The sequence below is a fragment of the Bubalus bubalis genome, chromosome 6, assembly GCF_019923935.1.
Source record: "Bubalus bubalis isolate 160015118507 breed Murrah chromosome 6, NDDB_SH_1, whole genome shotgun sequence".
Classification (NCBI taxonomy): Eukaryota; Metazoa; Chordata; class Mammalia; order Artiodactyla; family Bovidae; genus Bubalus; species Bubalus bubalis.
In genome coordinates this window covers 8,313,390-8,335,897 of record NC_059162.1, presented here as the reverse complement: position 1 = coordinate 8,335,897, position 22,508 = coordinate 8,313,390, and the positions used below count along the sequence as shown (strand labels likewise).

The window sequence follows — 22,508 nt, the reverse complement described above, 5'->3', positions numbered from 1 at the left end:
ACTTCCCTGGTGGCTCAGTGGCTAAGACTCTGAGCTTTCAATGCAGGGTGCCTGGGTTCGATTCCTGGGCCGGGGACTAGATCCCACATGCTGTAACTAAAGGTCCTGAGTGCTGCAGCTAAGACCTGGAACAGCCAAAAATAAAAAGAATACAGAAGTTGAAACCATGCACAGCTCTGAGTAGGAAGCAAGGAACAATATCCCTGGAAGGCAACCTATATCCCAAAGTTTATCCATGCCTAACAACTCATTTTGTGCTTCCCTAGTGGCTCAGATGGGAAGGAATCTATCTGCCTGCAATGTGGGAGACCCGGGTTCAATCCCTGGGTCGGGGAGATCCCTTGGAGAAGGGAATGGCGACCCATTCCAGTATTCTTGCCTGGAGAATCCCATGCACAGAGGAGCCTACTGGGCTATAGTCCATGGGGTGAGAAAGAGTCAGACACAACTGAGTAATTAACACTTTCACAACAACCCATTTTACATTTGAAATCTGTTCTGAGTGCAGGACATCAGGGATGGTGGCTTTTAGTCCGGGACTCGGGGCCAAATAAAAGGATGACCTCCCTGTCACACCCAGTGTGTGTCCAGTATGTCCTGGTAAAACAGGAGGACTTCCTGTTTTGTTTCATGGACAGAAGATGGGGATCGAATGTTCTGCACCTTGGTCTTCCCCTGTGGACACTGAAGTAAAACAGGTGTTTCCTGTTCCTGGTGATACAGACGTCTGAGAGTCGACTGTCTGCTGTGCTTAGTCACTCGGTTGTGTCTGACTCTGTGACCCCATGGACTGCAGCCCGCCAGGCTCCTCTGTCCATGGAATTTTCCGGGCAAGAATACTGGAGTCGATTGCCATTTCCTATTCCAGGGGATCCTCCCGACCTGCGTCTCTTCGTCTCATGATTGGCAGCTGGATTCTCCATCACTGTGCCACCTGGGAAGCCCAGGTAGGAAGCAGAGAGTTGACCGCTGCTGAGCAGTGGTGGCTTTCTCTGGCACCGGTGCTCTCCTGTAGGCTCGCCGCCTGGAAGATATCTGCTGATTTGTTTTTTTTACCACATTAATCTGGAGCATGGTGCTGAAATGATTTTTTTTTCCCTTCACCCCTGCTCCAGAGTATTACACTTGTCCTCATACATTATTTTTTTTTTAATTTTAAAAATTAATTAATTTACTTTTGGCTGTGGTAGGTCTTTGTTGCTGCGCTCAGGCTTCCTCTAGCTGAGCCGAGTGGGGGCTGCTCTCTAGTTGTGGGGCATGGGCTTCTTTTCACGGCGGCTTCTCTTGTGGAGCACAGGCTCTAGGCAGTAGCGGTGGCATGTGAGCTCTAGACCTCAGGCTCAGTCACTGTGACTCGTGGGCTTAGTTGCCCTGTGACATGTGGAATCTTCCTGGACCAGGAATCGAACCCGTGTCCTCTGCATTGGCAGGTGGCTTCCCAACCACTGGACCACCAGGGAAGTCCTCATGCATGTTTTAAAGAAAGGCTATGGTAGCAAAACATAATCTGTTGCTTTGGGAAAGATAGTTCAAACTGGAAAGAAAGGTTTAGGCAGCTTTTGCTAAACAAGTGGCAGTTCCCGTAAAAGTTCTGAAAGCTGCTTTCTATCTGCCCAGGCTACTTCTACCATGGAGCATTCAAATTGAGCCTCTGCTCTCTGATATATCTGTAACTCCTTCTTGGGGCCCTAGAATTCTGTCTTTCTGCCTTCTGATTCCTACTACTGGAAACATGATCCTTCAGTACTAATCACTGAGGAATTATTCCTGAGTGCTTTGTTTTGTGGAGCAAAACCTGCAAGTTCTTTGAGGGATCGGTGAACGCTTTTATAATAAGTGGTTAGGTAGAAGATACACACATTAGAAACAGTCAGGGAGGAAAGCAAATGCAGCTATCACGCCTGTATCACTGAAAACTCTTTTGGTGTTTTTTCAGTTGTGTAGGAGTGGGAGCTGGGAGTCGGGTCCTGACAAAGGTGGAAGGCTGGAGATCTGAGCAATGGCTACTTTGAGATATGCTCCCAAAGCCCAAACTTGAGGTGAAAGTCTTCAGAGAAACTCAGGTAACCAAAGGGACAAGGATTCTGCTTCCCTGGACAACCGACTTTCAGGGACTTGGTGTCATTGCGGGGTAGGACTCTTCCCCTCTCCTTGAACTTGCCCCAGTATAGAGCCAGCTTTCCCACTTTGATCTCTTCCGTCGTTCACTGTTACAAGGAACCCCTGTTCTATTGTCCGTTTTGGAAGTTCCTTCCTGTCCACCTCTGCCTCTCTCTGTCTGCCCTTCTTGTCCTTGCTGAGTTTTCTCTATTTCTGGAGTTGTTTTCAGTGGGGGTGGCTCCTGGCAGCTCCTTTGTTCCTGCTGCCCTCTCCCTGAGAACTGGTCCTCACTGGAAGCACTCTCCAGTGAATTGCTGTCTTCCCATGTTAATCCCCTGCTCTCTGTGCCTCTGAAAACGGACGCTTTGGGGCTCAGGTAGTTTGTTGAGATGGACATCACTGGTACCTTCTGTTCTGGCTGTTTGGGTGGCCGTCCTGACTCCAGATCTGCAAAGGCAGAAAGTCACAATCCACAGATGGACAGAAAGTCAACCTGTTCACAAGGCTGCAGGAAATGCTTCTGCATTCCCTCTTGGACTCCTTCCCTCCTCCAGGCACTGGGTTGGGGTGACATTGGCAGCCCTCCCTCCTGCTAAGCATTTTAGCCTCCCTTGTTAGACTATTATTACTACTACTACAAATGGGCTTTTCTTAGGCCCTGACCACCTAGATCTTTAAGCATGAAGCAAGAGAGCCTTCTTCCCTAGATCACCTGAGTATTCTTACCTACACATAATGTTCTGTTAACATAGGTTTCTTCATAGTGTCTTCAGGGATGTTCAACCCCCAAGTTGGGGCAACTCCATAGTTTTATGCTACCTTCAGGGCATGAATGGTGATGACAAGAGTAATATCTAGATTTGGAAAGTACTATGTGCCAGACCCTATTCCAAGTCCTTTTACATACGTAAACCCATCTAATTCTTACAACCCTATGACATATTATTCTCTTTTACACATGAGGAAACTGAGACCCACAGAGATTAAATAACCCTCCCAAAGCAAGTGAATAAGAGAGTTACAATCAGAACTCAGGCAGTCTGTCTCCAGAATCTGTGTTCTTCATATCACCTTGATAAAGGACTGGGTGAGTGAAGGATAGAGACCTTGGTTATTAAGGATGTTGTCTAGCCTAATACAGAGGGTAGAGAGGGCCAAGTTGCCCCTAGCTGAGCCCAGGCATACCTACTTGGTCCCTCACAGCCCACACAAGATCTAGACCCTCTCAATCCCTCATATTTCTAGAGAACCACCAGCCCTGGCTTTACCTGATTGTTCTGCCAAACTCCTCCCAGAGTTCTATCACTAGCTTGATCTCATCCAGCTGCCTCTCCTGGTATTCCAAGGAACACAGGGGAAGGCTCTCTGGAATTAAAAGTTGTTTGAAGTGAAATGAACAGAGAAATGGGGCTCAGAACTTGGGAGGCAGGACTGATATGCATGCTCAGAAAGGAGGAAAGGTCAACAGGCTCACATTAGGATACAAAGGTGAATAGAAGGGACTTCCCTGGTGGTCCAGTGGTTGAGACTCTGCCCTTCAATGCAGGGGACGTGGGTTCACTCCCTGGTCAGGGAACTAACATCCCACATGCTTCAAGGCATCTGAGCCTATGAGCTGCAACTAGAGCCCCAATGCCATGCCACAACTAAGACCCATTGAATCAAAAAATAAATACATATATTTTTTAAAAAGCTGAATAGACATGGGCATTATGAAATGAAATCAGACTGTAACTCCTGGGAGGGCGCTAGGTCTCACTTACCCCCCAAGCCAACAGGAGGATGGCTTGCGGAGTTATCAATGGGAGGATGTACTGCCCTCTAGGGGATGTTTTGGAAATCCATGGGGGTATTTTTTGATTGTCATGCTATATTGGGGGGTGGGGTGGGGATGGGTAGGGTTTCGTGGTTTTGAGTGCTCAGGAGCAAAAGATGTTATAACCTGGATAGTAACCTGCAATAAGCAGGATAGTGCTGCACAAGATAAAATTGTCCCACATCCCACATGTCCTTTAAAAATATCATTGAGGACTCCCCTGGTGGTACAGTGGGTAAGAATCCACCTGCCAATGCAGGGGCCAGGGGTTTAGTTCCTTGTCTGGGAAGATTCCACGTACTAGGGAGCAGTTAAGCCTGTGCGCCTCAACTACTGAGCCCACATTCCAGAGCCCACAAGCTGCAGCTTCTAAAGCCTGCACGCCTAGAGCCTGTGCTCTGCAGCAAGAGAAGCCACTGCAGTGAGAAGCCTGTGCACTGCAGTGAACAGTCGCCCCTCTCACCACAATTAGAGAAGTCCCTTGCATCAGTGAAGACCCAGCACAACCAAACATAAGTAAATAAATAAAAGTATTAGAGTAAATAAAAATAACGTTGGATATTAATGTGAAAAACCTGTTACAATTTGAGTGCACCTAGAATCCAACCTGATTTTACATATAAACACAAAGTACTTTTTGCACCATTTTAAATATCGAGTTTCCCAGAAATGCAACTAAGATGTAGATTGAGGGGATTTATAATTTGTTTTGTTCAGATCTTTACCATGAATTGCTTACCGCTTCAGAAATCTGTGTCATCAACAACAGTGCTGCTTATGGCATCAGAGTCACTGATACCCATGCAAACCCACCAGTTGGCATTTGTTGCCGTTGCATTCACAGTGATTCTACACGTAGTTCAGGTCTCTGACTACTACATATACTACATACAGCATACTATATATGCTTCCAGTCGAGTTATGTCTGAATATTACATATTAAAATATTTATAATCTTATTATAAATTATTTTTTATTTCACCTTTATAGTATGGTTAGAGTATTATATTTACCTTCTAAAATTATGTTTATTGTTTATATTATATACACATACAAATCCTGGGTAATAAAAGGGACACTGGGTCTGAGGGGTTTGGGAACTATTGCTCTAAGGTTTTGAAAAGCCATGCCCAGCACTAGCCTGAAGATTCAGGAATTCATCTTCCTCCTGCCTCCAACCCTTTTCTCTCTAACACAGCCCCTGAACCTTGCTGCCAAGCTGTAAGTTAGGGCTGGACACTCAGAGCGAGGCCACAGGATAAACAGTGGGGGGCTCCCCTGGGAGCCACACTTCCTGCCCGGAAAGGAAAGCCTTAGCAGGATCGTGTCTGTGTTGTGACGATGTCTGAATTGTAAAGCAGACAGCCGTAGACAGAGATCTAACCTGTGGGCGAGTTAGGCCCTCTTGCCTGAGTGTGCGTTGGGTGAGAGGTCCCCCACTTGCTTCGCTGAACAGAGGAAGAAAAAAGAGGAAGAGGATGGATGACTAGGAACTAACATGGGTGGAGCTTCTACTCCATGCCAAGTACTTAGTGGTGTCGTTTATATCTTCAATTTCTTCTTTTAAATGCACCATAGGGTAGATATCAGCTTAACAAAACTCAAGGTTCTGCAGTCAGGTGATTTGTCCCAGGTCACAGAGAGCCACAGCAGGAATTAAAGCAGGACTGGTTTGATCTCTGTTTTAGATCTTCCCAAAAACAGGGATGAGTTCCTTCTTTAGACAATTCCTAACTTTTGGTTCTTTTAGAATAAGCAAAAAGATTTAAGTGAATCAGAGATTCTGTTGAATTTTTATTCTACCCTTGAGAGAGTCATTTCCTAGGCAGGTTGATAGGGAGTCTAGGGGTCCCCAAGGAGAGAGGGGTCTGGAATTCTCAAGGAGGAAGAAAGGACAAACTTTTTTTCTTTCTCCACATTCCTAAGGATTATATAACAATAATGTATCCTGCCTAAGGACAGTCTTTGGATTAAACCTTCTGTTATCTTAAAATGTAAATTATGGGAGTAGACCTGGTCTTTACAAGGATGTATCCTGCCTGAGGACAGTGTTATCTTAAAATGTAAATTGCCTCCAGACATTCTTTGGATTATATAACTTCATTGTTAACACTAGCAAGGGGGTACTCTTTCTGCCCCCTTCTGATGCCTATGTCAGAAGCTTTCTCTATCTCCTTTATACTTTAATAAAACTTTATTCCACAAAAGCTCTGAGCGACCAAGCCTCCTCTCTGGCCCCGGATTGGATTCTTCTCCTCCAGGGGCCAAGAATCCCGCACCCTAAAGCAATGTTAAAGAACATTCGCACACATCACTTCAGCTTCTAAGACCTCTCTCTCACTGTGTACGCACACATCTGCTAAGACCTAGACTCCCCGCTTTTGTTGGGGAGACCACACATGCAGCTTCACCCGCACTGGCTGATGCCTCCTGAGGAGGAGGAGTTCTGATCCTTTTACTTCTTGTGCGTCCCTAACCAGGAGGCAGGAGAGCCAATAAAGACTCCCCTATCTCATGGAGCCTGGCTCAATGGACAGGATACTCTGCTCTTCATCTAATTTCTCACAAGAACTTTGCAAACATTACATGTTCCATTTATCTCAATACATCAAAACTGTCTTCTGGGACTTCCCTGTTGGTTCAGTGGCTAAGATTTTACTTTCCCAATTCAGGGGGACACAGGTTCAATCATTGGTTAGGGAATTAGATCTCACAGGCTGTAATTAATACTTCTGCATGCTGCAACTAAGATCCAGTGAAGCCAAGTAAATAAGTGAATATTTGTGACGTAGATTTTAGTATAACCCATCCCACCACCCAGCTCTATTGACATATAACATTGTGTAAGTTTAAGGTATACAGCATGACGATTAGACACATTTATAAATCACAAAGGACAACCACCATAGTATTAGCTACTACTATATATCATCACGTAATTACCAATTCTTTTTTCATGCTGAGAAATTTAAGATCTACTCTCTTAGCAACATTCAGGTATATGATACAGTATTATTAGCTATTATCCGTATGTTGTACATTTGATCCCCGAACTTGTAATCTTATTGATACATTGGTATAACTTATTTATTCACTTTTTGCTGCCTTGTGTCTTTGTTGTGGCGGGGGCTTTCTCTAGCTGTGGCGGGGGTAGGGAGGATGTTGTGCTTTGTGGTGCACTGGTTTTTCATTGTTACCGCTTCTCCTGTTGCAAAGCGCGGGCTCTAGAGTGTGCAGGCTTCAGGAGTTGCAGCACCCAGGCTCAGTAGTGGCGGCTGGCAGGCTCCGAGACGCAGTAGTTGTAGAGCACTGGCTTAGCTGCCCTGAGGCATGAGAGATCTTCCTGGACCAAGGATCTAACCCATGTCCCCTGCACAGGCAGCCGTATCCTTAAGAAGTTATACCAGGACTTCCCTGGTGATCCAATAATTAATAGTCATATTTGTTAATTCCATTTTTCTAAGGGAAGAATACACTAAATTACATGGTAAATATTAGGAGGGCTTCAGGACTAGAAAGATAAATATAACTTAAAGTCTTCCAGATGACTTCAAAGTTGAGTGCGTAATATATCAAGAGCAGAGGCCAATACTGAGTCCCTGATATGTACTATTCTTGTGGGGATCAGCCAGACATTTGATGTCAAGTTAATTATATTGGATTTCTTTCTTCGTGGAGAGGGCATAGATTTATCTTTACTGAAACAGGCACATTTTGGACATGCCAGCACCAGCATTGGTAGATCCACAGATACGCCTTATTCATAGTTACGATATTGCCCATAGCATTGTGTCCAATCAAGGAACTTACTTCATAGCAAAGGAAATGTACTTGTGCTCATTAAATTAAGTGATCTCTCCATGTACCCCATCTGAAAGCAGATGCTTATTTTAAATGTAGAATGTTTACTGAAGAGTCACAGCAACGGTTGGGAGACAATTCTCTGAAAGTACGAAGTTATGGCTTACAAGATGTGATATAAGCTTTGAATCAGGGACGATTACATGGTGTTGTCTCCCTCATGGCCAGAATATAAGGGTTCCGGAGTCAGAGGCTGAAAGTGGGGGTGGCTCTTTCACTATTATACCCAATTATAATTATACCCAAGTGTAATATACACTTACAGAATTTTTGTTTTTCCTAGAAACTTTGAGCTCTGCTGGTTTGGAGAACTTGGGTTCCAAAATGAGAATGCTTCTACCATTAGACACTATGGTTCCATTGAATTAGAAGAATCTGCTACCTAGTCATTTGGGGGTCTATATATCACTGAATCAAGAAGCAAAGAAAAAAAGTGATTACTTGGCTCTCTGGTGTGATTGATCCTGATTCCCTAGGGGAGATTGGGATGCTGCTACACAATGAGAGAAGGAGAGCATTTCTGGAGCCCAGGAGAGTCTCTGGGGCACTTCCTTGCCTGGTAGTAAAGGTTAACATAGCAACCGAAGGGGGAAAAAAAGGCAGCACAGACCTTGAGTTGGCAACGAAAGCTTTGATCATTCTACCACGTAAAGAACCCTGACTATCTGAAGTTCTGGCTGAAGACATGGGAAATATGAGATGAGCAGTGGAAGTGGTTCAGAGATGTCAGTTATGGCTTCCTAACCAATTACAGAAATGAGGGCTGTTGTAACTTAGCATATTTTCTGTTTGTTTGTTTTAGGTGTTTGTCTAAGTAACCATTATATTCCTCTTTCCCTTTCTTTCCATTTTTGTTACTATACAAGTTGTTGGAAGTGAACTTCCCGATTTAGTCTTCTTAAAAATTCTTATTTTTGGCTGTGTTGGGTCTTTGTTGCTGCACTTGGACTTTCTCTAGTTGCCTCGAGAGGGGCTACTCTTTAGTTGCTGTGTGTAGACTTCCTGTTGTGGTTGCCTTCTCTCATTGTGTAGCATGGGTTTTAGAGTGTGCAGGCTCAGTAGTTGTGGCGGCTGGGCTTAGTTGTCCCAAAGCATGTGGAATCTTCCTGGACCAGGGATTGAATCTGTGTCCCCTGCATTGGCAGGCGTATTCTTTACCAATGGACCACCAGGGAAGTCCCTAGCACTTCTCTTTAAAAAAAATTTTAATTTATTTATTCGAGTGTGTTGGGTCTTAGCTGCAGCATGCAGGATCTTCGTTATGTCATCCAGGATCTTTTGTTGCAGTACCTGGACTCTCTAGTTGTGGCAGGCGTGTTCCAGAGCATGTGGGTTCAGTAGCTCCAGGGCATGTGGGATCTTAGTCTCCAACCAGGGATCAGACCTGCATCCCTTGCATTGCAAGGTGGATTCTTAACCACTGGACCACCAGGGAAGTCCCACACAATTTAGTCTTTTTTTTTAAAATATTTTTTTATTTGGCAGCATTGGGCCTTAGTTGTGGCATATCGCATCTAGTTCCCTGACCGGGGATTGTGGCGTATGGGATCTAGTTCCCTCCCAGGCCCCCTGCATTGGGAGCATGGAGTCTTAGCCACTGGACTACCAGGAAAATCCCTAGCATTTAGTCTTTAGATAACAAAGAATTCAGTGGGACTCTGTGTTTGATGAGTAACTAATATAGCCAGAGAAGAACATGGTGACTGGTGGCCTGTTTGAGGAACTGTGAGAAACTCTGGGTGTAGTCTGAAATGAAAGTGAAGTCGCTCAGTCATGTCCGACTCTTTGTGACCCCATGGACTGTAGCCTACCAGGCTCCTCTGTCCATGGGATTTTCCAGGCAATAGTACTGGAGTGGATTGCCATTTCCTTCTCCAGGGGATCTTCCCAACCCAGGGATCGAACCCAGGTCTCCCGCGCTGTAGACAGACGCTTTACCGTCTGAGCCACCAGGGAAGTCTGGGGTGTAGTCTGACTATACCTCAATTCTGCAACTTCACTCCCACTCATAAATGTCCAGTTTCTTAGACATTATAAGACAGAGCAGGTAAGACAGAGTATGGTAAGAGTGGTCAAGCAGGTAAGGAAATAAGAGTGATGAGAATTCAGGCTCTATCTAAAGGGAAAAAACAATATTCAGTTCTGCATGATTGTTGCTATGTGATGACCAAATGTAGCTTTAAATAAACAAACACATCACGTGGGACAAACAAAAGATGTCTTTCTGGTTGTTTCAGTCTCTACTTTAAAATTAAGTCACACACACACACACAAAATAAAATAAAATTAAGTCACATGTGCTGTGCTAAGGCATATCCAGCTCTTTGTGGCCCTTTGGACTGTAGCCTGCCAAGCTCTTCTGTCCATGGAACTTTCCAGGCAAGAATACTGCAGTGGGGTGCCAATTCTATTCCAGGGAATCTTCCCGACCCAAGGATCAAACCCAGGCCTCTTGCATATCCTGCATTGGCAGGCAGACTATTTACTGCTAGTGCAACCTGGGAAGCTGCATCTCCCAAATGTGTGTGTGTGTTGGTTGCTCAGTCATGTCCAACTCTTTGCAACCCCATGGGCTGTAGCCAGCCAAGCTCCACTGTCCATGAAATTCTCCAGGCAAGAGTATTGGAGTGGGTCGCCATTCCCTTCTCCAGGGGATCTTCCTGACCCAGGGATTGAACCTGGGTCTCCCTCATTTGAGGCAAATTCTTTACCATCTGAGCCACCAGGGAAGCCAAAAAGGTAGGGGTAAAGCCATGCGAGTGTGTTTCAAAAAAGCCAAGTGATGAAGTGTCATCCAAAAGAGGAAGTGGCCAATAATGTCAAATGCTGCTGAACAGATGAGAAGGGCTGAAAAATGACTATCGAATTTGGCGAAACGGTCATCCCTAGTGCCCTTGGACAGGAGCAATTTCAGTAGAATGGGGGACAGAGGGTTGAAGAGGGAATGGGAGGTTGGAGACAGTGCCCTAGACTTGTCCAAGCAGCTTTGCTATAGAGGGAAGCAGAGAAATGGGACAGTAGCAGGAGATGGGAATAACAGAGATACTAGATTATTATGTGAAGAAGTGCAAATACATTTGCACTGCATTTTTCTCCATGGTTACCAAGTGTCTTTTGGTTTCATTTATAATATATTCTGCCTTTAAAGAGGTTCAAGATTTCATGTACTTCCTTTAAGATTTTTACATTTTTTTTCATGTACTTCCTTTAAGATTTTACTTCCCTTAAGATAAAGTCCCTTATTTAACGGCCTTTCCCATTTGAGGATTAAATGAATATGCTTATCTCCTTCAGATTCTTGTATTTTATTTCATAATATTTGGGTTTTATTTTTATATATGATGTAAGATAAAGATTTTACTTTGTTTTCTTCTAGACATATGTCAATATAACTATTTTTGATTAAATAATCCATTCATTTACCACTTAACTAGAATGTTATTTTTATAATATAGTATGTTCCCACACTTATATGCATTTCTGAAGTCTGCATTCTGGTTCACTGATAGATTCTTTATCTTAGATAGTCTCAACTTTATTGAGTTGTGACTAAGCTTCCTCTATCTCCCTGAAAAAAGCTATATTGACTCTGTTAACTTTTATTTTATCAAAAAATTGTAGTAAAATACATTTACCATAAAATGTACCTTTTAATCATTTCAAGTGTATAGTTCAGTGGTATTAAGTACATTCCTAATACATGCAACTATCAGCATTATCCATCTCCGTAACTCATCATCTCGTAAAAGTGAGACTCTATCCTAATTAAACAGTAACTGCCCATTCTCCCCTTTCTCCAGCCCCTGACAACTACCACTCTACTTTCTGTCTCTATGATTGTGACTATGATAAGTAACTCATATAAGTAGAATCACACTATTTGTCTTTTTATGGCTGGCTTATTTCATTTAACATAATGTCCTTAAGTTCACTCATGTTGTAGCATGTGTTAGAATGTTCTTTTTACAGCTGAGTAATATCCCATCGTATGTATAGATATACCAAATTTTGCTTATCTAGTCATCAATTGTCCATGGACTTTTGGGCTGCTTCCACATTTCAGCCATTGTGAATAATGCCACCAAGAACATGGGTGTACTAATAAATATATCAAGACCCTGCTTTTAATTTTTTTAGATATATACCCCAAAATGGAACTGCTGGATAACATGGTAATTTTATGTTTAATTTTCTTTAGGAACTTCCTACTTTCCACAGAGGCTGCACCATTTTACATCCCCACAAACAGTACACAAAGATTCCAGCTTCTCCACGCCCTTGTCAATACTTTGCTTTGTTTTTGAAGACAGCTATCCTAATGGGTATGAGGTGGTATCTCATTATAGTTTTGATTTGTATGTGCCTAATAGAATCTATTGGGCTTCCCAGGTGGCACTAGTGGTAAAGAACCCAGCTCCCAATGCAGGAGACATAAGAGACACAGGTTTGATCCCTGGATCGGGAAGATCCCCTGGAGGTGGGGGCATGGCAACCCACTCCAGCATTTTTGCCTGGAGAATCCTGTAGACAGAGGAGCCTAGGGGGCTACAGTCCATCGGGTTGCAAAGAGTTGGACATGACTGAAGTGACTGTGCATGCACACAATGGAATCTATTAGCTTTTACATTCAAATGAATTTGGGTTAATTTTCCTTTTAAGAGAAATGGAAGACAGCCCTTGAAATAAATGGAAGCACTCAGGGTTTTGCAAAACTGCTATTAAAAATCTTTTATTTAACCTTTTAACAAGATGAAGAAATGACTTATGAGACTCTTGGGTTTTTTGCCATCAGTAACCAGCAAGGTAAAAAGATACATATATGTTTTTCCAAAGTTATTTAAGGACTCTGGATATTAATGGTGTACCTAAATTAGCATGCCAACAAACTAGCTAATGAGCTATTAATAGTATACCTAAAATGCAACAATGAAACAAAATTGTGTGTGCATTTGAGTTTATATGAGTGAATGAAATTAGTGCTAGCTTGTAAAGTGTAATCCGTTAGGCAAGATTGAAAAACATCTGTAAAGGACTGATCCTTAATATCTTTGTTGTGTATCAGTTTATAAGTTACAAAGGTTTCCATACACAGCATGGAATCATGTGATTCTTACAAAAATCCTGGGAATTCAGCTGAGCTGGTATCATTATCTCAGTTGTTTACAAATGCAGAAACAGGCTTACTTAAATCACGTAACTAGCCCTGGGTCACACAGCTTGCGAGTGGCTGAGATATTTTAAGAATACACAGTTTGGCGAAGAGGGAATCTGTTATAACCCATGTAAACGCAGAGCCTGACACACAGTTTAGCACATAGTACAAGCTCACTGGATAGTTGTTGAATGTATGTCTATGTCTTATGAGTCTGTCTCACAGTTCTTTCCACTAGACTGCTGCTGCTGCTAACTCACTTCAGTCGTGTCTGACTCTGTGCGACCCCATAGACGGCAGCCCACCAGGCTCCCCCGTCCCTGGGATTCTCCAGGCAAGAACACTGGAGTGGGTTGCCATTTCCTTCTCCAATGCATGAAAGTGAAAAGTGAAAGTGAAGTCGCTCAGTCGTGTCCGACCCTTAGCGATCCCATGGACTGCAGCCTACCAGGCTCCTCCATCCATGGGATTTTCCAGGCAAGAGTACTGGAGTGGGGTGCCATTGCCTTCTCCACTAGACTATGTAACCCCATATCATGAAATCAAATTCTTAACAACTGAAATCAGTTGGGGAAGAGTGGGACTGGGGATTAGAGGCAGGGATTACTCCCAGGAGAATGAGGAAACTGGAGATGGAGGCAGCAGCTTCTGGAAATGTCAGTGTTTATTAAACATTTAAGGACATTTGGGGGGTTTGAGAAGAAATATACAGGATGTAGAAAAATCTTAAGAATCCCCTGTGGCTGGGAGTGCAACCTCTTCCCTTTCCCCCTATTTCCCATTTGTTTTTTCTGCTTTTTCTTTGATTATTTAAAAGCTATTTCTTAAGGCTCACTTGCCCCTTCCTCAACCCCTGACCTGTGAGGATCCTTTGTCTCCCTCTCTCCATTCCCGTCACCTTGAGTCCCAGAACAGTGCTCCAGAGTGGTCAGGGGGCACCATTCCTGTAGCTGAGGTTTGAGGATCAGGAGCTGCTCTGCTTGGGCTGGCTCTCCATTAAGGATTTAAAGGGGGGGTGGTGGTGGTGGTGAAGAATTGCAAAAGCCACATGACGTCATTGGTACTCAGTCATGGGGGGAGGGTAGAGCATGGGTACAGATAAACAAACAAAGAAGAATGGATTAAAGAATAAAAAATAACTAACAACCTAAATAAACCCTGAAGGAGAGTCTGATTTGGGTGACCTGGGTGTTAGCTAGGAGGGTAGAGTATGGAGCTTGACCACCTGAAGGAGGGGAGGGAGGGTCAGAAAGAAGAGAGCCAGAGGGACAGGCTAGCTGGTGCAGGGGATCGAAACATCAGGTGGCCTGGATTTGAGGCAGGGGTATCAAGGTCCCTTTCTTCTCGGCGCCAGAAGAACAGGCACCAAACACATAGTCCTTGGGGCAAGGGGAAGATAGGATGGGGCCTGGGCTTCCAGAAAGCCAGGGGGTGAAAGTGGGGGAGAATATGAAGTGCCTGGGTAAGGAAGTCTGGAATGAAACTTACATCTCAAAAGGAAGTGAGGGCAGGGCAGGGCAGGGCTGGGGAGCTAAGGAGGAAAGCACCTAGACGGGGGATAGAGGACCGGAGGTCCCCCTGCTCTGGCAGGGCCTTGGGGCGGGTGATCACTTTTCTGAGTCCAGGCCCATCATGTTCTTGAGGGCGTTCTTGAGGCTGGTTCTGCTGGGGGACTTGACGGCAGGCCGGAGCTCCGCGCTCTGCTCATCCTTCCGTAGCTCCATCTCGATGACCACCACCCGAGGGCCTTTGGAAGCCTCCGCCCCTAACCCCCGATCCCCCGCCCGGCCCGCTAACCGCTATTTCTTATCCTTGCGAGACTCCCCCAGCCCTTTAGTCTTCTTCTCACTGGCAGCTTTGGTGCTTCTGCTGTGGTCCAGCATGGCATACAGAACCGGCGTCTGTGGGGAGGAGCGCATGCATCAGGGACCCGTTGGGTAGGGCTTGACTGTTCCCAGCCCGCCCTCGACGGGCTGCCCGGCGGCTTCCCAAGCCCCGCTAACCTGCCGGCCGCGCTTTGAGGCGTCCTTCGCAGTCTTGTGCAATTTGCCCTTCTCCATGGCACTGCAGGGAAAGGGGGTGCTGTGGATTCGGCGGCTTCCTCTTCCCTTCCGCCCTCCCACCCCTCGAAGTAGTCTCCGCTCAGAGGCCGGGAGTAGTGGGTCGGGGAAGGGGCGTCAGGCTCCGCCCTTTACCTGAGCCTCCTCTGCAGGGCCGCCTGCCTGCGTAGCCAGCAGTACCGAATCAGGTAGAAAAGCAGCAGCGCCAGCAGCACCACGCCCAGGACGCCCCCGATCACGGCTCCCAGCACCACCCCGTACCTCGTAGGCACTAAACGGGGCAAGGCAAACACGTGGGGAATGAGCAGAGACAAGTGTCTTCGGTTCCTAGCCACACACCTATTCCTTGCCGCTGGGGATCTAAGATACCCCAACAAGGCTGCCTTCTGCCCACTGTCCCAGAGCCTGAGGGGCATTAGCCCGGGCATTTTGCCCCTTGCCCCAGACTCTCAGCCAGGCCTGATCCCCTCTCTGAACTGCCTCCCATACTCCCGTCCCACCTCCTCTCACACCTTTTTCAAAGACATAGAGCGTGACCTGAGAGGTCTTGCCCACTATGTCTGGGGGGTTTTTGACGTCACAGGTGAAAGTGCCGTTGTCGCCATAGTCCAGGTTGTGTATGACAATGGAGCCATCCTTCCGGTGAGGGTCCCCTACCCACTGGATGCGCTCTTTGAAGGTCCCCACCTCATCGATGTAGGGCTGTCCCTTGGCGTAGTGGAAGATCTGTGAGGAATGAGGGGAAGCATGCAACTCTCGCCTCAGGGTGAAGGATTCTGGGCTGGAGAGGGTAGGGCTGGGGAGGGAGTGTCGGTGTTGGTAGGTCCCAGTCAGGGAGACAAGACTTGCCACTTACCTTGCCAAAGTTGGAGTTATGGCTCAAAAAGGATTTCCCCTTCCTTAGCCCAAGTTCTCTTTCCTGTGGTTGTTTGAAGCCCCCTTTCTGTTATGCAATCCCAGTATTCCCCCAGGCACTCACCGAGATGGCATCACGGCCCCCTTCGGGCTGGTAGCGCCAGGTGAAGGAGAGGTCATCTGAAACCCACTCACTGGACCAGAACGAGCAGTACAGGGTCACCTGGGAGCCCACAGCACCGTGGACCTCCTTGTCTGTGTAGACCACAATGGCCTGGACAGGGGAGAGCACTGCAAACATAGGGGGGAAATCAGATGCACGTGTGGGCCCGGCAAGGCGTATAGAAGGAGTGAGACCAATGGGAAGTCAAGCCTGAGTCACAGACCATAGCGAAGATTGGGGCAAAAATGATGAATTCTGAGGCCCAGGTCTCTCTGGACTAATTGAATAGAAGAGTAGAAATACTGTGTTGGCTCAAGTTCTTCAGCATGTTTGACAGAGGAAATGAAATCAGCAGTACCAGAGTTCTCCGGAGGACTTTCAGACGTTGGATTCAGTCTCCAGAATCTTCCTTTGCCTTTAGATCAGTATCTAATTCTTAAGCTATCCTTTAGATGCAGGCTTAATGATTTTTAAAACTTATTATAAATTATACAGGTAACACCCTGTGCATTCTTATAACTATGCAAGCAGTATAGATAAAGAAAGCTAAAGTCTGTCTTGACAGCTCCCAACCAATTCCTCTTCTGTGGTCTCCTTCCAGATAGAACCAATGTTATCAGTTTAATGTGTGATCATTTTCTCTGTATCAGACTCAACATAAACTCAAATAGTTTTGTTCTATGAAGCTTTTTTTAAGAAACATATATTGCATTACAGTCTACTTTTTTCCTTAAGAATATACGTATATAAAAGAATACAGGTGTCTGGGAGGGTGTTCCACATTGATGCCTAGTGATCAATATTATTGCTGCATATTATTTCATAGAATGGCAAACTCAAGTTTCTTGCAGAAAAGATGAACATAACTGGAGACTAGAAGTCTTTTTCCCTGGCCCAACTGTCCTCACCGCTGAATCCCTACTTTCCATACAATTGCTCCTGACTGGAAGGGTCAGGGAGGGGAGCACCTCATAGCCCTCTCAGGGGAAGCTGGATTCAAGCAGGAAACCCCCTCACCCCCACCCCAAGCCCCAAACTCAGATGACTCTGCTTGTGAGCCCTCTGTGGTTCTGATTTGACCCTCCTCACCCTCCTTCTGACCATTCTGGCCCAGTGCCACTCCCAAGACTCACCCAGACAAGGAAGGCCATTCCAGGGAGATTATGTGTGTGGGTTGGCCCTGGCTGGGGGCAACTGTAGACCCTTTTGTTCTATGGGAGGGGGAGGAAGCAACCAAATAAATAGAGACCCATTGTCTGACCATTGACCAGTGTTGGGGGCTTATGCCTCCTCTCCCCTTCCCCCGAGCCCATCCCCAACTCCACAGTCCCAAATCTCCCACCTCAGCATGTAATACCAGTGATTCACCTCCTGGAACTCAGCCTTGGAGCCTTCTGGGGAATCCCAAATGTAACAAGTAAGCTTATTCATTGGATCTAACTTCTATTCCTCCTGTTCAAGTATAAACCACTGCCCTTCAGCTCTGTTCAAGGGTTCTATGAGTGGGGCAGATGCTGGACAGTACCCTTTTTCCCTCGTAAACTCCAAGATTCCCTCTCCTCATTTCCCTCGGCATGTCCTTCTCCAATTCCCTATCCTTAACATTTTCTTAGGGTAGCTTCAAATAGTCCAGTACAGCCCAGAGGAGTCTAGATTCTGGGTTTAGCCCTAAAGGAGCTGACAGCAGAGAAATTCAGACATTCTAACCAGCTCTTCCTCCCCTCTCTCTCCCATTTGCCCTACTTCTCGCCCATTGCACCAGGCTTCAGGGCAGTTTGGAGAGGGGAAGGATCCATTCAAATAACCCTGCTTTGAGTTTTTCTTGCTCAGGCAGCATCTGCCATGGGAGGGTTTGGCCAGCTTCTGTGGAAGATAGCTTTAGATGCAACAAGACCCTAGAATCTGACGGAGCCTTCCTTGTACTCTGTTCACCCACATAATGGACAACAGATGCAGAGTTAGAAACTGAGGCAGCAGATCCAAAGAGCTGGGACCACAACCCTTGGACTCCACCCTGAGATCACGTTCCCTGACTCTTTTCTTTGGGGAGACTAAGGTTAAGTTACCTCCTACACTACTGAGGAATGAGAAGGACCAGTTTCCAACCCCTATCCAGTCAAGTCCACCTTGGTTCTGGAAACACTCTACACTCCCTTCTCCCTTCACAGAATACCTTTATCTTAACAGCTTCTCTCCAAACTATATGTATATATATTTTTCTACAGATAATATCACCTTCCTGCTCTTGCTCATTCTTTCTTTGGTTGCAGAGGGCAGTGCAGCGAAGGCCGTGGAAAGGTTGCTGAGAGACAACCTGAGCCCCAGGGCTTCCAGACTGGGTCAGCTCAACTTACCCAAGGAGGAGAAGAGTAGCGCAGCCAGGATAGGACTGGGGCTGGATGAGGGAGCCCCAGGAGCCATCGCTGGGGCAGGGCTAGGGCCCAGAGCGCCTGCGCAGTTGGGAGAGTGGGGGACAAGGAACTGAGCGGGGGTTCCTGGAACCCGCTTAAAATCCCCCGGGACCCCAGTGTGAGGGGGCTGTCCTGAGCCAGTAACCAATTGCAGCCTGGCATGTGCAGTTGAGAGGTGGTGGGGAGCGGGGCAGAGTGCAGGGAGCAGAAGTGGCATTGTGTCCTCTGGGTGGAGGGGTTGGGGGTCACATACCACCCCACACACTGAAGGCTTTGTGTCTGCTGGCCTCCCCCTGGCCTAGGCTGGAATGTCATGTGGTGGGGGGGGGTGAAGGAGAGGGACAGAAAAAGGGACACAAACACATTTCTCTGAGGGACAGATGGGCAGGAGAACCTGAGTCTTAAACCTATGAAAAGGGGTTTTTCCATAGTCTCCTTGCCTGAGAGTGGCTCCTCTAGGGCCCTGGGAGTTAGCGAGCCCCAGAGAAATTTGAAAACAGGATATCCCTACACTCTTGACTACTATGGGCTGGAATACAGGCTTCTTGAGATGACCAGGTCCTTTGGGAGTCTTTTTTTTTTTTCATCTCTCTGCATTTTGGGTGATTCTTTCCAGATAAAACCTTTTCTCCATGGGAAAATATCCAGGGGATAATCCTCTGATCTTACCCTTTTTCAGGAAGCTCTTCACTGCCTCATGCTGAAGTTTCAGTCCATTTCAGTTAAGAGCAAGGCAGCAAAATCACATTGAGTGCCAGCTACAAAGATGAGTATATATGTGGGTAGCTGAGTAATAGAGAGAGGAATAAAAATTAAGATCTTCCTTCAAGGAGTTCAAAATTTAGTTTGGGGAAGTAGAGAGGGGAGAATCAGAAGACAAACCCATTAACAATGAACTATAATAAACCATGATGCTTGGTATAGTAGTGTGATGAACAAAGTGCCAAGAGCATAAAGAGGGCATGCAGAGCTACATTAGGAAGATTAAGTTGTGTAACAGATATTAAACACAAAAATAACTTTCATTTAATAAATGAAGTTCAGAGGAAGGGGGAGTCATGTCTAGAAGTCAGTATTAGATGCAGACCAGCCTTTAAGGATGCATGGCATTTTGAAGAGGAGAAATTGGCAGTGCAGGTATCTGGGAAGGTAGAAGAGCAAGAGCAAAGACAAAGAGATAAGAAAGCATGTGTGTGTGTGTGTGTGTGTGTGTGGAGGGGGCGTTGGGTAGATTTGTGAAGTCTGGGGAATATTCAGGGCAGATCTGGTAACCCCCATTTTGACTTGACATGGGGGATCTTGAACAGGCATCACAGGAAAGGAGGCTGCACAGGAAAGCTGAAGTCAGTTTGTGGAGGGCCTTAAATGACAGACTAAAGGGGTGAATTTAATTTGGTACATTATAAGAATTTGCTGAAGGTTTGGGGTTTGTATTTGGGGATAGGAATGGGAGTGTCTATATAGTCAGAGCTGAGTTTTAAGACAGATAAGTTAAGTGAAACTATTTAAAGAGCTAAGTGAAAAAGACACTCAATGGATTTGTTAATGTGAAACTTCAGAGGGCCAATGACTGGAAGATCAATAGCAGAAAACTCTAACATAACAACTTCCTAAAGACTAAATTGCTTATTAAATGAAACCTGTTTTTTTGAGATACCCATTAAGGAATACATTAAAGCACAGTCTTGAAGATCAGCTGTCAGCCGTGTTGCAGAGGAGATTCCTGAACTAGATAGAAAAGCAGGTTGGAGCACCTCAAAGGTCTCTTCCAAAACCAGAAGCCTATTAAAGTGCTTTCTTTGCCAGAATTATAGAAATGCAAAATAGTATTTTCATTTGATGCAGAAATAAGTGAATCTCCGCTATTTAAGTCCTGAAAGGAAAAGCATAGGAGTGCTAAATATAAATAAGATCTGAATATTAATATAATGAATGTTTTTATTGTAGAACAGGAGTTGCCCTGGGCTGCTGTCTTCCTTCACTTCTCCTCACCCCACCTCCTCAAAAAGGGCTCAAGAACTTTTTCTCTCTTCCATTCCTTGCCACTTGTTTGCTTCTCCCTTAAGTCCTAAGTTCTCTGGAAGTGACTGCTGTGCCAGGTTTCCTCAGAACTGCTTTCCTGCATACAAATCAAAGCGAGCTCCCCCCACCCTCACTCCAGGTTATTCTGGCAGTGGGTGTCGCCCACATAGCCCTGAAACAAGGAACAAGGCAGCGCTGTTGTTAGTGGGCATCTAGCTCATGTGGCAGCTCGAGCCCAGGAATTGTGAGACATAAAGCTCATGGAGGTGGTTAGAGGATGCTCCCCATCCTTGGCGAATAGTGGTCTGGGAGGGTCTATCCCCCACGGATCTCAACTTGTGCACTATTTCTGGTGAAGAAGGTTCACATAAGAATGGGAAGGAGCCCCAAGTATCTTTAATAAACTTTTCTTAAGTATAGTTGATTTACAAAATTGTGCTAGTTTCTAGTATGCAGCAAAGTGATTCAGTCACGCATCTAGTCATACGTAAATATATATATATATATATACACTATTTTCCATACGGTTTATTACAGGATATTGAATGTAGTTTCCTATGCAGTAGGCTCTTCTTGGTTATCTATTTTATATATAGTTAATTTATATCTGCTAGTCCCAAACTCCTAATTTATGCCACCCCCACCCCCATTTGGTAATTAAACATTTGCTATGTGTTTCTGTTCTGTAAATAAGTTTATCTGTGTCATATTTTAGATTCCACATATCAATGATACCCTATTTGTCTTTCTGACTTACTTCACTTAGTATGCTAATCTCTTCGTTCATCCATGTTGGGTAACCCAAAGTATCTTTTCCCTCGGTGTGTCAATCATCCTATAAGACGTTTTTAGTCCCACCTGGGAGGGGGAAGGAGTGAAACCAGACTAAGACGTCTTCAGTGAAGAATCTAGGCAAGTCCTCTGTTTTGTGGGGCTGAACAAACGAGTGTGTACAGCGGTGAAATGTACGCTGCAGAATCTGAGCCCGCCGCACTTCTGCCGAAATCTTCTCATTTTCAAATAGAAGTCAGCTGAGAGACAAAGAGGCAGACACCATAAGAGCAGATAAAACCAGCCAACAAACTGAACTCGACAGGAGCCCAATCCTCTAACGTAGTCGGTGTTGTCACGTGACGGAAGCCCCGCCCCTCCCGCCCAGAGATGGTGGGGCCGTCTCGCGTCACTTCCGTCAGGCCGGAACCCAAGATGGCTGCGCTCTTGTTGAGGTGACTTTAGTTTGGGGCTGGGACTCCGTGCTGGCGGCCCTCAGGGGACCTGTATTGCCCCCTCACGTCTTGCTGATAGCTGTTTACCCCGTGCTTGGGCACGGAAAGGACCCGTGGGTGGAGGCGACGCAGTCTAGAGGTCTAGAGACCCCTTCCCCTCCCCCAGCCACTCCTGTATATCGTGGAGAGCTTCGGAGTCACTGGCGGTTTATCTTTTCCTTACTCCGTTTTACGGAGGGGTCGCGGGGTTCTCGCTTCTTTTGTTTTCCCACTTCTAATAGTTCTTCCCCAGCTTGCTCTCTGGGCCGCGGCCAGAGCCGAGCTCAAGAAAACAGCTCTAACTTTTTCATTTAGGGCTTGAGCTTGGAGAAGAATCTTCGTGTACTTTACTTGTGCATTTTACTCCTGCAAACACCAGCTGCTGGCAGTGGGTGGGCACTGTTCGAGTTCCTAACCGGCCCCTGGTAGAAATTCCGGGAACCCCACCGGGCTGACGATTAGTAACAGCGCCTATAGCTGTCGCTCTGCTGCGCCAAAGCAGCCCGGAAATTCAGTTTTAGTTTATTTTTTTATTTGGTGGGTGAGGGGAGTAGATATCTCAGTTTTTCTCAGCAGTGTCAACTCGTCCAGAGAAATATCCTAGATTTTCTTCCATTCTGAATTGTCCGCTTTTTAAGAGGCCTCGTTCTCACAGCCTTTATAGCTGTAGCCGCTTTAGTGACTTTAGACGCTCTTGGTACAAATCCCAGCACAGTTTTGTGCCAGCACTATTTTTGGAAACGATTTGTTATGGAAAGTTAGCTTAAATGCTGTTGAGATTTAATTCCTGATTTCCCCAAATA

At 45.7% G+C, this 22,508-nt stretch overlaps 2 protein-coding genes across 4 annotated transcripts in view; one reads left to right on the top strand and one right to left on the bottom strand.

Moving 5' to 3' along the window:
• Positions 1–13,575: 13,575 nt before the first annotated feature.
• Positions 13,576–18,500, bottom strand: MPZ (myelin protein zero). Its single transcript, XM_006048460.4, has 6 exons — positions 18,362–18,500; positions 15,969–16,135; positions 15,502–15,715; positions 15,125–15,260; positions 14,933–14,993; positions 13,576–14,830 (listed from the first exon to the last, which is right to left on the bottom strand). The coding sequence occupies exons 1-6, from the start codon at positions 18,426–18,428 to the stop codon at positions 14,729–14,731; spliced, it is 747 nt and encodes a 248-aa protein (XP_006048522.3). The 5' UTR covers positions 18,429–18,500; the 3' UTR covers positions 13,576–14,728.
• A 3,062-nt stretch (positions 18,501–21,562) lies between these two features.
• Positions 21,563–22,508, top strand: part of SDHC (succinate dehydrogenase complex subunit C) — a 29,993-nt gene continuing 29,047 nt past the window's right edge. Inside the window, exon 1 of one of the 3 annotated variants that reach the window (XM_025287484.3) lies at positions 21,563–21,666. In XM_025287484.3, coding sequence (XP_025143269.2) covers positions 21,602–21,666 — 65 coding nt within the window. In that variant the 5' untranslated portion in view covers positions 21,563–21,601. The remainder of the gene's footprint in view (positions 21,667–22,508) is intronic. The other 2 variants (XM_006048458.4, XM_025287483.3) reach the window with 2 other exon arrangements.

Excerpts from the sequence above, each read along its gene's own strand:
- MPZ (XM_006048460.4), bottom strand. The coding sequence starts at position 18,428 with ATGGCTCCTGGGGCTCCCTCATCCAGCCCCAGTCCTATCCTGGCTGCG. Across the intron at positions 16,136-18,361 it reads GCTACTCTTCTCCTCCTTGG|TGCTCTCCCCTGTCCAGGCC; the intron begins GTAAGTTGAGCT and ends CTATGTTTGCAG. Across the intron at positions 15,716-15,968 it reads GGGGCCGTGATGCCATCTCG|ATCTTCCACTACGCCAAGGG; the intron begins GTGAGTGCCTGG and ends CATTCCTCACAG.